A 17365-nucleotide genomic window follows, 5' to 3' on the forward strand; every position below is an offset into this window, starting at 1 on the left:
TCTACAGTCCGCATATGCCGCAACCGCACCTTAAACTTCGCCTTCCGCTAACCACTTCAACTAGCCTCCTTTGTCGCCAACACTCCCAGGCTTCCTCCACCATCATGGCGGTGGCACTACCGCCACCTACCGTGCTGTTGAGATACCACTACCACCATGGTCCGAAGGCCTATCCTGTCATTCCTTTAGATCCCGCAACTATAAATCCCTACCCCAATCTGAAATGAAAGGGAAAACTCCGGTTTACACCTCTCAAACTATCATAAAAGTTTGATTTACGACCTTTAACTGCAAAATTGGATATCATAGACCATCCAACTGTCGAAACCGGGCAATTTGGCCCGATTTTGAAGGTGGTTTTGTATTTTTTAAATAAAGATTAAAAAATTAAAACTAATTCATTTTAAATAAAAAATTATGAAACTAGTACCAAAATTTATCTACAAAATTAATTTATCTATTATAGCTTTATTTGAATCTTATTTATTTAAAAATATTAGGCATAACTACAAACAATTAAATACTATGAACGTGAAAAGGTTGGATCCGAATAATTGATAAGTATAGTACCAATATATATAGGTTACATTTTTAGATAACTTTTGATACCCATTTCGTAATTTTTTATTTCTTATGAATTTTTAATTTAAATCTGAATATTTTAATTTTATAAAATGGAAAATCAGCTCCCAAAGGGCCAAATTGGTCTAGTTTCGACAGTTAGATGGTCTATTGTTGACATCAAAATTTAGTAAGATTCTTACAGGATTGGATTAAGAAAAAAATCAATCTATCAATGGAAGTTTATCCAAAAGAGAACGAGTTAAAAGAAGGAATTGTGAAGACTACGATACGGTAGTTTAAATTAATCTATTAATTAGACAGAGTCGGTTGTTTTTCCTTTTATCTTTAGGAAAGTTTATGCCGTGTCCAATAAGAAATAAGAATTAGTATCCACCTATGGGTATAAATACGTACACCTAGGGCCATTGTAATTTACCTCTCGATTAATACAATGCAACTTTCGGTGCATCGCCACCCTTTTTTAGGTTTTTATCACCGGCGTACACATGTCACCTGACGCGAGGCTGACGCGGGGCTGCATCGCTTGGATCCCCAGCGAAAGAGCAAGTCCTAAGTTCCGCCAGCTCTACCAATTGTATCGACCATATTGATGTTGTCCAAGGCTGCATGGTTTTGATGTCTTGAATTACTCTAGTTCCGTCGGTACAGGGCCTGCCAGTTATCAATTCTTAACAAGTCTTGCAAGGCTGCATCGTTCGACCTCTTACTAGATCTGATAGAATCATAGTTATCTTGACCTTATTTAGATGTATCAGCTTATATCTTTTGATCTGTTGTTTGGTGAAAGATTGATTTATTTAATGAAAACATCATATTAGCTCATATTAGCTGATAGTTTTTGTCTTAGCCTTATTTAAATTTTTATTGTACTGTTATCCTGTCGTGACTAAATTCACCGGCGCGATTGATAGTGACGATATATTAATTGCTATTAACTTAATGGTTTTCTTTATGATAAGTTTACTATTCAGTAATTATGTAGCAATTGTTTAATCATCGTCAACCCACTGATCGATAGCTTGTGCTATATAATCATCCTCTAGGTTGATTCGGCTCGTATAGCCGAAGACCTATTCATGCTCATCGAGATGCTGGAATCGGCTTCTAGCTAATAACTTATTTGTCATGTTTTATTTTATTGCACTGTTGCTACTAGCACAAGGATCATATCGGTCTGATTGACGGATCGTCTCGAACTTTAAAGGAATATTTTTACCTTATCAGTTGCATAATCAAATTGAGTGGCACGCCACAAGCCTCAAGATTCAGATTTGCTCTGGAGCTAAGCGGATCTTCCAACTTAGAGTGTTGCACGCAAGAAATCATCATCCGATCGATTTTTGCACCAACACCTATATTATTTTATTTTATAGTCGAAGGTAGAAAATTAGATTTTTATGATAGTTTAAGAGTGTAAACTGGATTTTTCCGACTTGAAACCTTAAAATCCTAATTTTAATTCCAAATCATAACTAATTGGAATTTTGTTGGAGTTGGATTCGTTGTCGGAGAATAGGAGATCACCGGATTACTCGTCGAAAAAAAGAGGAAGCTGATTTGTTACGTCTCTATTATTTTTTACCTTTTTGGCCTCCGACCTCCTCTCCTCTTCCACGTATCCGACGAATGGGTGGCTAAAATCGAGAGCCGATTTTGGATTTTGGATTTTCTTTTTACTTTTTTTTCTTGATCGAGCTTCGAGCCTTCCAGGCTCTAGCTTTTGTTGAAGTTCATGATCTCCCTAAACTGCCCTTCTCCCTGTTCTTCCCACTCCGTCCTCCAGCTGCGAACACTCCCCCTGTCCACTTCCCTTCCACTCCCCATTTCTCTTCTGCTAGGGTTTCTCCCCTTCCAAATCCTCGCTCCACGGCCATGGCGAAGACGAAACAGGGCAAGAAGGACGTGGATTTGTACACCATCCGCGGCACCAACAAGGTCGTCAGAGGTAATTTCCCCCACCCCCTGCTCCTGCGCTGCCGTGTGTGCGTGTGTATCCTTGTTTTCCGGCGAGGAATCTGATGCCGCTGCAATGTCCTTGCCGGGAAGTGGGCGACTGCGTCCTTATGCGGCCGTCGGACTCGGACAATCAGCCGTACGTGGCGCGGGTGGAGAAGATGGAGGCCGACGGGCGCGGCAGCGTGCGGGTGCGGGTGCGCTGGTACTACCGCCCTGAGGAGTCCAAGGGCGGCCGCCGGCAGTTCCACGGCGCCAAGGAGCTATTCCTCTCCGACCATTTCGACCTGCAGAGCGCCCACACCATCGAGGGCAAGTGTGTTGTCCACTCTTTCAAGAACTACACCAAGCTCGACAATGTGGGCCCTGAGGACTTCTTCTGCCGATTTGAGTACAAGGCGGCCACCGGCTCATTCACCCCTGATCGCGTCGCAGTGTACAGAGCTCAGTGAAGCCTTCTTTTATTGTTCTTTTCCTGTTGGTGCATTTTGAGCTTTCTTGCCAGCTAATTTTGATTTGTGATTTTCTGTTTTAAGGTATTGCAAGTGTGAGATGCCGTACAACCCCGATGATCTCATGGTACAATGTGACGCATGCAAGGACTGGTACACTTGTCTCAGGGATTTGCAATTTAACATTTTACTGATGATTACCTGTGTTTTGTCCACTTAGTGCTTGTAGAGTGCAGAAATTTCAAATTGATTTTGCAGGAAAGCACATTAATACTAGTGTGTGGCATAACCACACTCTTACTGTTTTTGGAATCGGAGATCCATGGCTTTGCTACTTAGTTGTAAAATTAAAATGGATAATGATCACAGATGTTTGTTATTGTATCATTCTTAGATCTTTACACAGCAAATATGACTTGATTTCAAGAGCCAAGGACTATAGGAAATGTGTCTATTGCTCTACATTGTCTCAAATTGGACACATTGTAGGAATTGAACTTTTGCTTTGTACATGAAGGATAACACCATTGCATATAAAATGAATTGTCTTATATGTCATCCTATATACAAAGTGATGCAAGAGGATTCAGGATTTCATGTAGGGGATTTAGATTTTTGTAGCTGTACTGCTGTATCAAGAGAACTGCTAGAGCATATAGCTAAGATTGTTTGGTCCTGACAGCTTCTTCATTTGTGCATGCCATAATCTGTTTCTATGTTCACAATATCCATGTCCATTTTGTTTGGAAACTTTGTTTCACCAAGGACAATGTGCAATTTCTCAAGAGCCTCAAAGTTTAGGTACCATCAACTTGCATAAAACTAATTGAGATATTATGTGAATCATATTTGCTTAGAAGTGAGATGTTATGTGAATCATATTTGCTTAGAAGTGCAAAATGGAGGTGCATGCTTTTGACGTGGTATGCAATCATGTAATTTGCCATGTCACCTGCACCTTTCAAAATAAAATTTGAAATAGTAATTAGATTTCCTCCATATATTGATGCGCAGCTCTCCTGCGCGTTTGAGAAAAAAAATTAGATTTCCTCCCATTGGATGTTTTATGGTGTCAGGACTCAGGGTCCATGCAAATAAATATAAAGATACCAATTTGGGAATGTACAGAAATTTTGTTTTCCCTGTTCCCTTTTATGCTGTTATTGATCTTCCATACACACATATTATTGGGGTCCCGCCTTATTCAAATTCTATACTATACAGGTTCCATCCATCTTGCATGGGCATGACCATTGAACAGGCGAAGAAGCTAGACCACTTTGTTTGTTCAGACTGTGTGAAGGAAAATGGATCAAAGAGACTTTCAAACGCATATGCTACGTCCCCAAATTCGGAGCCTAAGGTAAGCTAACTCCTTGTCCTTTATATATTGTATGCCTGATTATTTGTTTTTCTTTTCTAGATACTTAATTGTTGGACTCTTTAAGTTATATGATCCTTTTTCTTGGCATAACATTTATGGAATTGTTTTTTAGCTCATGACATTCTTTGCCAGCTATTTATTGAGTTAGCAAATTCTCAGAAGACAGAAGGCATTTTCTGATCTCCCATGGAATCTGAGTTTGCACTATGCTTATTGAAACCACGGGTTTTAGTGCCTTTGATTGGTATCTCGAGGGGCTTTTCTGTTTTGTGCTATTGTTCTAAAGCTCATACTTCTTTGGTGGAGCTTTTGCTTTCTGCCTAAATATCAATTTCAGTTATAGTTACTAGAGTAAAATGCATGGCCGGTCCTTAAACTTGTTTGGTTGTGTCATTTAGGTCCCTATACTCCAAAATTGCAGATTTGACTCCCTAAACTTAGCCTCGGGTGTCATTTAGGTCCCTTTACTCTCAAAATGCAAATCTAAATCCCTAAACTTAGCTTCGGGTGTCATCTAGGTCTGTATACTACTAAAATACAGTTACATCCCCACTAATAAAACATAATAGGATCAAATATTGTGCTTTCAAGCACGCCATTACTTTCACTGCCTTCTTTTCTAACCGGTTTTGTTGCCCCTTCATTTGGTAATTCATGGTGTTCATAAAGCCCCAGATTCTATTTCTAGATTGGCATGTGCAGCTACAAGTTATTTGAGTTTGAATAATCTTCCAAGAATAAAGTACAGTTTTCATGCACACCTAACAAGCTAAGATATTGCCTCCAAAATAAAACATCATCAAGTTAAGCTTCGTGGATTCATACTCATCAATATTCTTTTATACATGTTAAGCTAAAATTTACTTTATTTGACTATAATGAAATTATATCTATAAAAATAAGTTTGATCCATTTAATTGGGATTTCACTGCATTTTGATAGTACAGGGATCTAGGTGACCCCCGAAGCTAAGTTTAGGGATTTAGATTTGTATTTTGAGAGTAAAGGGATCTAAATGACACCGAGGCTAAGTTTAGGGAGTCAAATCTGCAATTTCGGAGTATAGGGACCTAAATGACACAACCAAACAAGTTTAAGGACCGACCATGCACTTTACTCTAGTTACTATCTTATGCTTATTTCAAATCCTTCATGGGATGAGCTTTATTCAATTTGCAGAAGCTGTATTGGGCTGCCTTTGCTTGTGCCTCACAATTATTGATGTATCTAAAAACTATTCAACTTAACTCCAGAATATCTACCGATTCTTCATGCATATTTTGTTTACCTTATCTCCATGGATAGCTGACATGGGTGTGGTTGATTCTCGGGAAAATTGGATGTGGTTGATTCTCGGGAAAATTGGATATGTACCACTAAAAGATCCTATCTTTTGCTATGTACCATCAAAGAATCATCTCTAGCTATGTAGCATTGAAAGATCACGTTTCTTCGAAATTTACCACTTCCGTTAGTTTTTCTAACATCCGTGACGATGATGGCCGGTGCACGCGGATGGTAGAGCAGGAACAGTGCGGCCTTGGCACACGGCGGCACCCTGGAGGAGGCATAGGAGGGCCACAACGCAGGATGCCGCGGAGAGGAGCGGTGGCCGGAGCGTGCGGCCGCGCAGCTCCAGCGCAGATCTGGCCATGGCGGCCGGGCTGGGCGCATGAATCCTGCGGGGGTTCTTGGTGGTGGTGGGGAAATTGCTCCCTTCTCCTCCCTTCGATTTGCTGCATGCTGCAACAAATCCACCGGAGCCACCAAGCTGCTGCTCAATTCAATCCCTCTCGAGCACGCATAGAAAAGCAGCAGTAGCATGCCAACTTCATTTACGAATTTTTTGCTACTGACAATATCTAATTTGCAATTCGATTGCTTGTTGATTGCCGGTCATACGTTCGATTCATGCTTAAGGACGCGAGAAATGCCACCTTGTTTGATGCCGCGGGTAGAGGAGCGGCGGCCGGCGCGGGCAGGCCCCAGGAGGCCGGGGTGGCGGCCGGCAGTGAGCTCCGTCACGCCCCTGCTGGCCGGCGAGCTCCGCCATGGCCAGTCAGGCGAGCTCCGCCGCACCCTGCAGGTGGGCGAGCTCCGCTGCGGCCAGGTGAGCTCCGCCGCGCTGCTCACCTCCGCCGTGCTCTGAACGTCGCTTGGCTTAGAAGGCAATCAGATGTTAGAAAAACTAACGGAAGTGGTAAATGTCAAAGAAACATGATCTTTCGATGCTACATAGCTATAGATGATTCTTTTGATGGTACATAGCAAAAGATAGGATCTTTTAGTGGTACACATCCAATTTTCCCTTGATTCTCAGATTGGCACAAGTCTTGATCTCTACATGTTTCGAGTGCTTCCTTTAAGATGTAGTATGCATGTTTTGTGCAGTATAAGGAAAAAGTGACTCTGGATTAATGCAGCAATATGAACCTATCTTATTACAGTACTATCTTTTTGGTAACCACTATGCATACTGCTGTGATCTTTATCTCTGCATCCTAATAGCAATTCAACCACACAAACATTAAATCCTCTACTATGTTTTTCCTAATGCATGCTTGTTCTCTTTTGGCTCATAAATTGTAGGCTGAATCAAAAAGGCAGAGGAGGTAACAGCTCGGAGCGCCAGCATCCATCGCCGAGGAGACGTGCTGCTTCTGCGGCGAACCAGCCCTTGTCATTGCGAGAGCGGAGGTGTACAGTGCAGTAGAGCAAGTGTTTGCGGAACCTTAGGCTCCGTTGTCTCTTAGGCTGTCAGGCATTATGTCCTGTTATCGGGGAACGGTTTTGTTCATTTCAGTCGGTGTGGCATGCCGTTGTATGGTGCGGCATGCTGTTGTTGTTCGGGGAACAGGGGGTGCTGTTGTTGTTAGGGGAACAGGGGGTACGGCCTCGGTGTTGGCTTGTCGGATTAGCACTGTGCATTGTGTTAACTGAACTGCTGTCGACAGTTACATCTGTGGCTGATGATTCCAGTCATGTGTAGTTGCCTCTGGGCTCTGTTGTTGCAGAGCCCCAACAAACACGAACAATGTTGCCTGTTAACTGCTATTGCTGCGGTTCTGTACCCCGCTTTCCTTTCTCCGTACTCGAGCCAATCTGCCATTTGTTACGGCAGATGATTACAGGCGGCGTCTGGAGATCAACAGCTGCTATATTGTTGCTGATTTGTTTGATGATCCTGCGGGTGATCGTGACTGCAACCAGTTGTCTGTCTCCGCGGATTGCAGTGGCCCTCGCCGCAGACCACTGGCGCCGAGGACGACCACGTCGCCGGAATGGGGGAGGCATCCGAGCCCAGCGGTTCCCAGCCGTTTGTTTTGCCTCTCCAAATCGACGCGAGTGGCGGGCGCGCGAGCCAAGCACATCCCTTCCCTCCCAGTTCCCGCACCCCTCCAGCTAGCTTAGCTACTCATGCCGCCGGCTGCTCTTCGACTGGTCGCCGCCGCGGCCGGCGCCGCTCCGCCGCGCGCTCGCGGCGGCCGCACCGGGCCGCGGCGCGGCGGTGGGGTGCGCCTGCGCGCCAGAGCGGCGGCTGGGGAGGCCGCGCCGCCGCCTTCCAGGACCCAGGTGAGCCGCGGGGCCGAAATGCGGTACGGTCGTCCAGATTAATGCGTTGATGTCGGTTGATACGAACAGAAATGTCGCGCAAATTGATGGGAATGTTGCCGGTAAAAAGTTAAAACATCAATGTACAACCAATCACTCTGATGGGAACAACTTTGAGGCTAATGTAGCACATTAATCTATTGAGCTTCCTCATGTGATTTATGTTATGAAGGATTGACAATGCTAAGCGGTGTAGGTGATAATGGAGAAGATCTCTAGTGGTGAAGAAGTTGGGGGCGCTGGAGGGGCATACTCATACAGTGCACTGAAAAGATTGGATCAAATATGGTCTAGTATATGTGAACCACAAGTAGGTATGCCTCGGATAATCTAAACATTATGCAGAGAAGTTCATCTGGATTTATTGTTTTTGATATTAGCTCCAAAGTTTGGCAATCATGATCGATACTTGGATTCATATCTTTTACACGTGAGTTTTGGTTGCTTCATCTGTTATTCACCGCATACAGCTGCAGGAAACTCCAATTTGGCTCATCATGTGGAAAGCTCTTCAAACCTATGAAAATCAGTTTGCTCAATAGGAAGCTTTTACAGGATTTGCCAAACACCACTTCTTCCTAGAAATCTTTTGTCCAAACAAGCATGGGATTGAAATGTGCCATACATATTTCGTTTGTTCGATGAACCGCTTGAGGATAGTCAGACAAGCATGATTGGTAGTGCTGATAGTCAGCAGTTAACTTCTGAAAGACTAACTGTATGGCTTTCCAGTTTAACAATGGACTTGCAACTGTATTTAGTAAAAAGTTAAACAATTGTAACTGAAAGTTTGATATCTCGTTAACTACATACTGATGGAAATGCATGCATGCAGATTCCAATGTCCCTGAAGTTGTTACTCGGGTTCAAGGGCCGTTGGCTGATTCTAATCTTGGTGCTGGTTCAGAGATATTTGATGTAATAGTGTGCGGTGGCACATTAGGTATATTTGTAGCTACTGCCCTCAGTTCTAAAGGCCTTCGGGTTGGAATTATCGAAAGAAACATAATCAAAGGGGTAATTCAACCCTATATGGCTATTCCTGAGTTGTCCCAAGAATATTTTACTGAATCATAAAACGTATCCCTATATCTGAAAAACAGAGGGAACAAGAGTGGAATATTTCAAGAAAGGAGCTTATGGAAATTGTGGAGATTGGCATCCTTTCGGAAGCAGAGCTTGAGCAAATTATTTCAAGTGATTTCAATCCTGTAAGACCTTTCAGATCACAAATTGACATCAAATACTATTTTTGTTTAATCATGCCTTGTTGTCTATCAATTTACCTTTTCCTTTTATTTTTTTGCTGTGCAGAATAGATGCGGATTTGAGGATAAAGGTGAAATTTGGGTGGAGAACATTCTTAATCTTGGTATTTCGTAAGTTTATCTGCTGGTGCCACATATAAATCAGCTTTCATTAGTTTGTATTGTGCCAGTTTCAAGATCTTGGGAAAATGCATGATGCCCACGTGATTTTGATGTTTACGAAATATGCAAGACGAGAGTATAAATATATGATCGAACAAATATGTTCTTTGTTTGTACTTATGGCATAGTCTGAAAAGGATAAATATGTAGTATCTGAAGTGGCAATGAGTAACAAAAGACTAACATGTATCTTGTTATTGTTACATAGGTCTTCAACATCTGCTTGCAAGTTCAATTCCTTCTTCCTTCTGTTTGGTTTATATTTTAAGTCAATTAATATCTAAAACATATGTATGCGGCAATTAGGAATACCATATAAAACTATTTCTTGATTAAAAGTCATCTTCAGGATAATGAATTATTAGCAAAACAGAAAAACAGAACTTCGGTATATGGTATAGTAACAAGACTAGTAGTGATACCCACATATAGTCTAGTGCCCTATGTAATTTCTTGCGGCAAGAGAAAGCTCTTAACATAAATAAAAGAAATAATTTTAGCTGATCTATCAGTTTATTTTACATTTTCAGGCCCGCTAAACTTGTTGAAACCATGAAAGAACGCTTCATTTCTTCAGGAGGAGCAATATTTGAGGGGAAGAGTCTATCAAGCATTTATGTCTATGATGATCGTGCAGTAAGCAAATTTTATTCTGTCTACTTAGCCATAATAAAACTGCTCCAATGGAGATTCTAAATTTTATAAGTACTTTTGGCATAGGATTTTTTTTTTTGGTAATAGATTGACCTGCATTATCCTTATCTGATTCTGGATGTATAATTGTCTTGTCTTGACTAATATAAGCAAAAGACACTCGACCACGGGATGGCTTCACTAATATAATAAACACATATTTTGATCAAGAAATCATTCCATTTATTATGTATACTTTTAAATGTTTTTTTTTTCAAAATCACTTACTTTAGAGTTTAGACCAGTAGATCTATCGTTGTGCTAGTTTGGCATTAGATAGTTGGTATTTCCAAGCAAGGAGGTATTAACATTCCACTGTTTTCCAACAGGTTATAAAACTGAGTAATGGTGATTCCTTGCCTTGCCGACTTGTTGTTGATGCTATGGGTAATTTTTCTCCAATCGTGCGGCAGGTATTTCCACACATCTATGTATCCAAAGTCACATCATAACTTAACACAGGCCTGATAATGTAGGGTGCTGGCTCGGCCCCGGGCGACACCGGGCGCCGCCGCCTCCCTCTCCCCAGCGCTCCCTCGCTCCTCCCCTCCGACTCGCCGCCGCCGGAGCTCGCCGGTGGAAGTCCACTCGGCCGCGATGAGGGCGGCGGCGGGCGCCCCTTTCCCTTCCTTTGAGGATCTCCCCTTTCTCCTTTCCCTCCTTTTCTTCCCGCCGGGCTTGCTGCACTAGTCTCCTGTCGCTGGCCGCCGGCGTCCTTTTCGCCGGTTGTGCGCGGATCCGGCACTGGTGGGTGCGGATCCGGGGCCGTCTGGCCCGTGGGGGCAAGCCCCTTGCGGTTCCGCTTGGGGCATGCCGGCTGAAGCATGAAGCAGCCCGACCTCCATCGTCGGCCGTTCAAGATGGTCAGGTGCTTGTTCCGCTGCTGGATTTCGACGCGCGGCCGTGGCCCTGCGCCATTCCCGGCGGCGAGCTGTTGGTGCCCTTCGTCGCCGCTTCCTTCGCCTTCCGCGTGCTGCGCGCGATGTCCCCCATTGCGGAGCCTGCGGGCGCCAGGGGATGGCGGCCGCGGCGGCTGGTGTCTTGCGTCGCTGCCGGCCTACGCCACTCCGGTCGGTCCGGCGGCCGCCGCCGTTTTCCGGCCTCCCAGGGCCCTGATCTGCCATTTGGGGAGGGTGCGCATCCGTGGCCCCGCGCCATTCCCGGCGGCGTGCCGTTGCTGCCCTTGGTCGCCGCTTCCTGCGGCCTCTGGGTGCTCCGCGCGACGCCCCCGCTGCGGGGCCTGCGCAAGCGCTGGGGGATGGCGGCCGCGGCAGCATGTGGCTTGCGTCGCCACCGGCCTGCCATTTCTGTCGGTGGCATTCTTGGCTGCTCCGTGCTCTGCAATGTTTTCGCTGGAGTGGTTCGTGATGGTACTGGGCCTTGCCTTGCCTCGCCGGAGCTCTTGCAGTGGACGACATGGTGGCAGCTTGGTGTGTCCCCAGTGGCAGCGGGGAACACTTCTTTGTCTCTGTTCTTCCCGATTTGTATATGGTGTGTTGGGCCTTGACCGAGCAGGCGAAAGCGTCGCGCCCGGTGCGCGGGGAGGAATTCCACCTCTGCTCGGTCCGCCTGTGCCTGGTGCTCGTGCCTTCATTGGCCGATGTGCAGCGAAAGCATCGCGCTCGGTGCGCGGGGGGTGCGCGGGGAGGTGTTTCACCTTCGCACATGTCACTGCTCCAGCCGAGTTCTTGGAGTCTCCTGCTGCTTCTCTGTTCGTACTCTTTTTGGACCTGCTTGATGTTGGTCGGTGGCCATTGCCGTGGTTCGGCGAGTGTTCTTCTTCGGCACCTCTACTACGTCGATCATCTTCTTGTTTGTGGCATCATCGAATCAAATGCCGGGTGTTGTATCTATCCACCTCTTCGGTTGTCCCCCTCTAAGGTTTCCTCCCCTTCTTGGCGTTGGATAGCAGTATGTGGAGCCTGGATGTACTGCAAGTGGTGCTGCCCTCAACATCAAGGTTGATGGTTGTGTCCGATGAGCTTCATTGGTGCGCCTTCCATTGCCCTTAGTCCCCACTCCATTGGGCGTTCCCTCAGATGGAGGGCAACAGTGGTGCGGCGTAGCTACGAGGGGTGGTGCGAATGTGTAATGGCAGGGTTACATCCGGCGAGCATGTTGCTCGGTGGCGACTCTATTCGGTTCGGTGGTCGGCCCTTGGCCCGTATCATGTCTTGTCTTTCAAATTGTATGAGTTGTGTTTCTTTGTTGTTCTTCTTTGTGTTGAGTTGTACCTCTCTGCTTTGTAATCTGTGGTTCGCCACACTTTTAATGACAAGTTCAGGCTGGCATCTTGCCCGCCGTAGTTCACGTCAAAAAAAATAAAATAATATAGGGTGCTAATAGTTGATAACTTATTACTACTAATGAGGCTTCCAACTTGTTTGATTTAGGAGTAGGTAGTGGCAACTGTCTCTCAATGCTGCTTTAGTTTCTTGTATGGTGCCACTTAGTACAATAATGGTAGTTTCTGAAGATTATATTCCTGTCATACAAGTTAGCATGTGCTTACACCTATAGGGACATACAGTGGTGGTGTTTTACTCTAATACATTCTTGTGCCATGTTGTATCCTTTCAGTGATGCACCCTGAACAGCTGCTGAGCTTGAACAGTATGATAAGTTCATTAGTATCCCAGGGTTCAGGGGCGGAGCTAGAAACTCCCTCCAACCCGGGCTAAACCAATAGGCAAGTAAGAGACTGAGTAAAATTGTACCTAATACTACTGCTTTGTGCCTAAATGCCATAGTAATTTACATGGGATGAGCAAAGCCGGCCCGTCCTGCAGCACGCCCAGCACGGGCCCTGGCTCCGCCCCTGCTAGGGTTGGCTAACCATGTCTTAGGCTTTAATGTACAAACCGAGTTCCATGTTCACAATATAGAAGTAATTTTGAGCAAAGTTTTACTACATCAAAAATGAAAATGACATGCATGGAAACAGAACTTGGTTTTTTGTAACGGGCAGAAGTTAGGGATATAGTTTGTAAAGTGTTTCAAATTTCCATAGATCTGAAGCTGTCATCTTCATAACATCTACTCCCTCCGTCCCAAATTATTAGTCGTTTTGGCTTTTCTAAATTCATAGACTTTGCTCTGCACCTAGACATAATAGATTTATAGATACATAGCAAAATCTAGAAAAGCTAAAATGACTAATAAGTTGAGACGGAGGGAGTAGATATTGGGATCATTGAACACTGTGCCTGTATCTAACTTTATTTTATTAGTCGCATATTCATCTTACTGCTGCAGTCATTTCCTGATTCCACTCTACAAATTAGTTATGACTCTTCTGTCCTTGTGCAAGATCCGGTCTGGTAGAAAACCAGATGGAATGTGCCTTGTTGTTGGTGCTTGTGCTCGTGGATTTGAAAAAAACACTACAAGTGATATTATTTTCAGTAGCTCTTCAGTAAATAGAGCTGGAAATTCAGGAGTACAACTCTTCTGGGAGGTAATTGTTCCTTTCTCAATCATCCTTTTTAATGTAAAATCATAGCAATGAATGGGATATCTAAACTTTGACATCATGTTCTCCACATTATTGTACTTTGTTCCACAAATGCAGCATTTTTTATAAAGAAAAAAAAGTGCTTTTGACACAGTTACCATCTATTCTTTGTTTTACTCTCAGTCATCATCCTCTTTTCGCAATATCAGCTGTCTTGTGAAATAATTAAAAAAAATGCTGTTTCATGAACTGCTAAAAATTAATCAGATGGGATTCAAACCCTTTTGATGGTAATATTCCTTGTCTCATTTGATCTGAGCGTTTCTATAGGCGTTTCCTGCTGGTTCTGGTCCCAATGATCGTACTACGTACATGTTCACTTATGTTGATCCAAAATTTGAGGGCCCTAAGCTAGAAGAACTTTTGGAAGTTTTTTGGAATCTTATGCCTGCTTACCAGGTGAATGATGTTCCGTCATATACTTGCAGATTGTAAAGCTAACAGGATTCTTTGTCATTGGCAACATTTTGTTTTAAATTGGTTTATATCCATACTTTTTGAGCAAATAAGTTTATGTCCATACCTTGGTATCTATGTATAGTCGAGTATCATTTATACAATTTGCTTTATACTTAAACAATCATTAGTCAATCAAGGAACATGATTCTTCTAATAGCATAGTCAATTATTATGTACATTCATGGTGCAAGACATATCCTGATATATAAATGTACATAGCGAAAAATATGTTGCACTATTAGACATATTATCAATTTCTGGTACATGGATGAAAGGTACAACATACGAGAACAGGCGGTTGTGATCTTTCTATGTTGATCGGTCCACCTTCCTTTTCTCTTAGGAGTCCAATATGACATTGTTAAGGATCCTTCTTGTTTATTGTTCTGCTGATTTTCCAAATTAATGGACACGGTTGGCTTTGATTTACAACAAAAATGATCTGATGTCTCCATGGAAGTTTATCTATTCGATAGTCTTACGCCAATTTATCAACTGCATAGTTGTATATCAACTGCATAGTTGTATATGGTCTAACAATAGCATATGCAAGCTGAAATGTTGAAAACAGTTACACTTTAAAATGTAATAAACCAGTTTGTCAGCAATTTGGCATGCATTGCTGTACACTATGATCTTGCTAATTTACGTGTGTTTGTAAATCATGTTGTTTATTTATGTTTTGTTTCTGTAGGATGTAATTCTTGAAAATCTGGATATAAAGAGAGTTATATTTGGAATTTTCCCGACTTACCGGGATAGGTATATCTTATGTCCTTCCTCTTCTGTCATGCCAATTTATGGCATATTGTATTCACGTCATGGGTGTTCCTTGGCTGAATGTGTGAGAAGTTTTCTATGAAGACAACAAATGCTCATTTGGACTTGAGAACTGTGCATTTTGTGAATACATATCTAGCATAAACATGCGAGTGATAAGTCCCAACATTTAGCTTTGTTGATCATTTTCTGGACTGTATCTGCAGAGTTTCATATGTCCTTCTCTTCTGATTATGCCATTATTGGCACTTTCGTGTTTAGGTTTATGTGCTAAGTCTGACACAATCAATTCCACCATTTCAGCCCCTTACCAGCTGCATTTGACCGTATCTTACAGGTATGTGATTTCTGTTATCAGAACACTATTGGTCCTGCATCTGTTCTGAACCCTTGATGCCCTTGCACTTCAGGTTGGTGATGCTAGTGGAATACAGTCACCTGTTTCATTTGGAGGTTTTGGAAGCTTGACGAGGCATCTTGGTCGTTTGTCAAATGGTTGTTTGTTGAATTTTACTCGTCTTTAATGCATTATTTTTTACCATGAAAAATATATGTTTGCTCTAACATTAATGAAAAACAGAGTCAAATTCATTCATATTGGAGTAAACTGAATAGAACTATACTTACATGGTAAATCATCAGAAACCTACGCCTTTCTTAACTCATTTCATGAAACTACAGACTTAGCCCATAGTATCACAAAACTACACTTTCTAGACTACACCATTAGTTAGGACTTACGACATCAATTGGCATCCTTAGCCCATATGTTAAGATGCTAGTAGTTTGGATGTTAAACCGCAGTATTACTTTATTGCTATGAATCTTGCTCGCCTTTACTTTTGCTGTGGTATCCTATCCATTTGGTTTCACATTCTTTTTCTTTTTATTCTTTGGAGCTAAAGGTATATATGAAGCAGTTGAAGGAGATTTCCTGGATGCACATAGTTTGCGGCTTCTGAACCCTTACATGGTTAGTGTACTCCATAGCCCTTTCATTATAATATGACATAGAATCTAATTAGGTTTTCGGTATTGCAGCCAAATTTAAGTGCATCATGGCTGTTCCAACGAGCGATGTCAGTAAGGCCGCATGTCAATGTGTCACCAACCTTTATTAATGAGCTTCTCTTTGCTAATTTTCAGTCAATGCAGGTAACTTGGGTTACTTAAAAGATAAGCTAGTGTCAATTGTTTTATTTATCTTATAGTTTTGATTCTTTTTTCAATATCAGAAGCTTGGGGATTCTGTACTCCGGCCATTTCTCCAGGTTGTTACTTGCACATTGTACTAAAACCCAGGAATTTACATTGTTATATCCATATACAAAATACTGTTGAAACTGTGCATTCGCAGGATGTGATACAATTTGGACCTCTCGTGAAAACTTTGGGTCTAGTAATGCTCACTCGGCCGCAAATTCTCCCTTCAATATTTAAGCAGGTAAAACTTGTGAAAAATAGCACATTCTCCCATGCTTCTCATTGGGGTTCATAAAAGCTGCGATGCCTTGGCAAATCCTTGCATTAAGGTTTGGCAAATTGGAGTTTAGTAGCACATTGATTCTGCTTTCTTCCAGGTTGGGCTTGGAGTCATCCTTGAGTGGTCAGGCCATTTTCTGATGCTTGGTTACTATACTTTCCTTTCTACCTTCATCGACCCAGTCATGAGGTACAATGGATGGCATCTGTCTCTAGTATCAAATTCCACAATTCTGTACCGTCTTAACAGTCTGGCATGCTTGCTATTTTCGCAACATTTTGAAGGTCTTGGGTCGAATCCTTGCCTCCAAGGGACAAATATCAATGGAAACGGTATCTTGAAGCATGGAGATATGGAGCTGGTTTAGATTATCGTCAAGGGGAATAAACAGCTTCATTTTAAAGAACTCAGGTCTCCCTTATAAAAACGAGAAACATGTATAGATAGATCTCCATGTGACATGTGTACAGCTTTCAGTTAGAGGAAAACATTTCGAGGGCAGCACAGATAGAATCACTGATTGATTAAGTCTGTTTCACTTGTATCTTAGCACTTAGCTGAACTGCTGAAGTGAATATGTATTGTCCATATCATTTTTCCAATAATGCTGAAACGAGCTCAGGGTGGTTTGATGTGTGTAAGTGTGTTGAACAATGTATCAACTATGCAAGATGAAAGTAAATGCCTCGTATTTTGCATGTGTAACAACAATTAAACTTACACTTTATCAAATAAACAAGCCATACAGGGAGATTCTGTGATTTGTTTCACCGCCAGATAGCCACTCCTGTAATAACGAACAGGTGGTCCAAAATGATCTCTTTCCCCCCTCCATGAAATGATCTATTTAGATAGCCAATAACAAAACATGTCGATGCAACAATAAAACGAGTCGCAACAAGTGTTATTCTGCATTTCAGACAATATACATTATCAGGTCTATAGAAGGAGCAGCATCAGTTGTAGGATTCACCAATATTCACAGTAACAGATTAGGAAGAGGTTGCGCTTTGGTGCAAG

The 17365-nt window shown here is 42.7% G+C and overlaps 2 protein-coding genes across 8 annotated transcripts; both read left to right on the forward strand.

The window, feature by feature from the left end:
* The first annotated feature begins 2295 nt into the window (after positions 1-2295).
* LOC112896508 (chromatin remodeling protein EBS-like) lies at positions 2296-7444 on the forward strand. Of its 4 annotated transcripts, none has more exons than XR_003229486.1 (5): positions 2296-2530; positions 2632-2986; positions 3075-3117; positions 4215-4353; positions 6964-7444. XR_003229486.1 is itself a non-coding variant. In XM_025964501.1 (5 exons), the coding sequence occupies exons 1-5, from the start codon at positions 2458-2460 to the stop codon at positions 6988-6990; spliced, it is 663 nt and encodes a 220-aa protein (XP_025820286.1). In that variant the 5' UTR covers positions 2304-2457; the 3' UTR covers positions 6991-7444. The 4 variants fall into 4 exon arrangements, 2 of the variants coding, with proteins under 2 accessions (XP_025820286.1, XP_025820287.1); XR_003229487.1 differs by having other exon boundaries at positions 2299-2530; positions 2632-2974; XM_025964501.1 differs by having other exon boundaries at positions 2304-2530; positions 3075-3143.
* Positions 7445-7640: 196 nt separating this feature from the next.
* On the forward strand, positions 7641-17036 carry LOC112896507. 4 transcript variants are annotated; one of them, XM_025964496.1, is made up of 18 exons: positions 7641-7970; positions 8183-8300; positions 8822-9003; positions 9090-9197; positions 9301-9365; positions 9947-10052; positions 10439-10522; positions 13420-13566; positions 13894-14022; positions 14777-14844; positions 15166-15199; positions 15273-15357; positions 15768-15835; positions 15904-16017; positions 16098-16133; positions 16220-16306; positions 16443-16534; positions 16630-17036. In XM_025964496.1, exons 1-18 carry the CDS (start codon positions 7656-7658, stop codon positions 16730-16732), a joined length of 1941 nt encoding a protein of 646 aa, XP_025820281.1. In that variant the 5' UTR covers positions 7641-7655; the 3' UTR covers positions 16733-17036. The 4 variants fall into 4 exon arrangements, with proteins under 4 accessions (XP_025820281.1, XP_025820282.1, XP_025820283.1 ...); XM_025964497.1 differs by having other exon boundaries at positions 16101-16133; XM_025964498.1 differs by having other exon boundaries at positions 7711-7947.
* The last annotated feature ends 329 nt before the right edge of the window (positions 17037-17365 follow it).

This window comes from Panicum hallii, chromosome 6, assembly GCF_002211085.1.
Source record: "Panicum hallii strain FIL2 chromosome 6, PHallii_v3.1, whole genome shotgun sequence".
Classification (NCBI taxonomy): Eukaryota; Viridiplantae; Streptophyta; class Magnoliopsida; order Poales; family Poaceae; genus Panicum; species Panicum hallii.

Excerpts from the sequence above, each read along its gene's own strand:
- LOC112896508 (XM_025964501.1), top strand. The coding sequence starts at position 2,458 with ATGGCGAAGACGAAACAGGGCAAGAAGGACGTGGATTTGTACACCATC. Across the intron at positions 3,144-4,214 it reads TGTGACGCATGCAAGGACTG|GTTCCATCCATCTTGCATGG; the intron begins GTACACTTGTCT and ends TATACTATACAG. Across the intron at positions 4,354-6,963 it reads CCCCAAATTCGGAGCCTAAG|GCTGAATCAAAAAGGCAGAG; the intron begins GTAAGCTAACTC and ends CATAAATTGTAG.
- LOC112896507 (XM_025964496.1), top strand. The coding sequence starts at position 7,656 with ATGGGGGAGGCATCCGAGCCCAGCGGTTCCCAGCCGTTTGTTTTGCCT. Across the intron at positions 9,198-9,300 it reads TTTCAAGTGATTTCAATCCT|AATAGATGCGGATTTGAGGA; the intron begins GTAAGACCTTTC and ends TTTGCTGTGCAG. Across the intron at positions 15,836-15,903 it reads GGCTTCTGAACCCTTACATG|CCAAATTTAAGTGCATCATG; the intron begins GTTAGTGTACTC and ends TCGGTATTGCAG.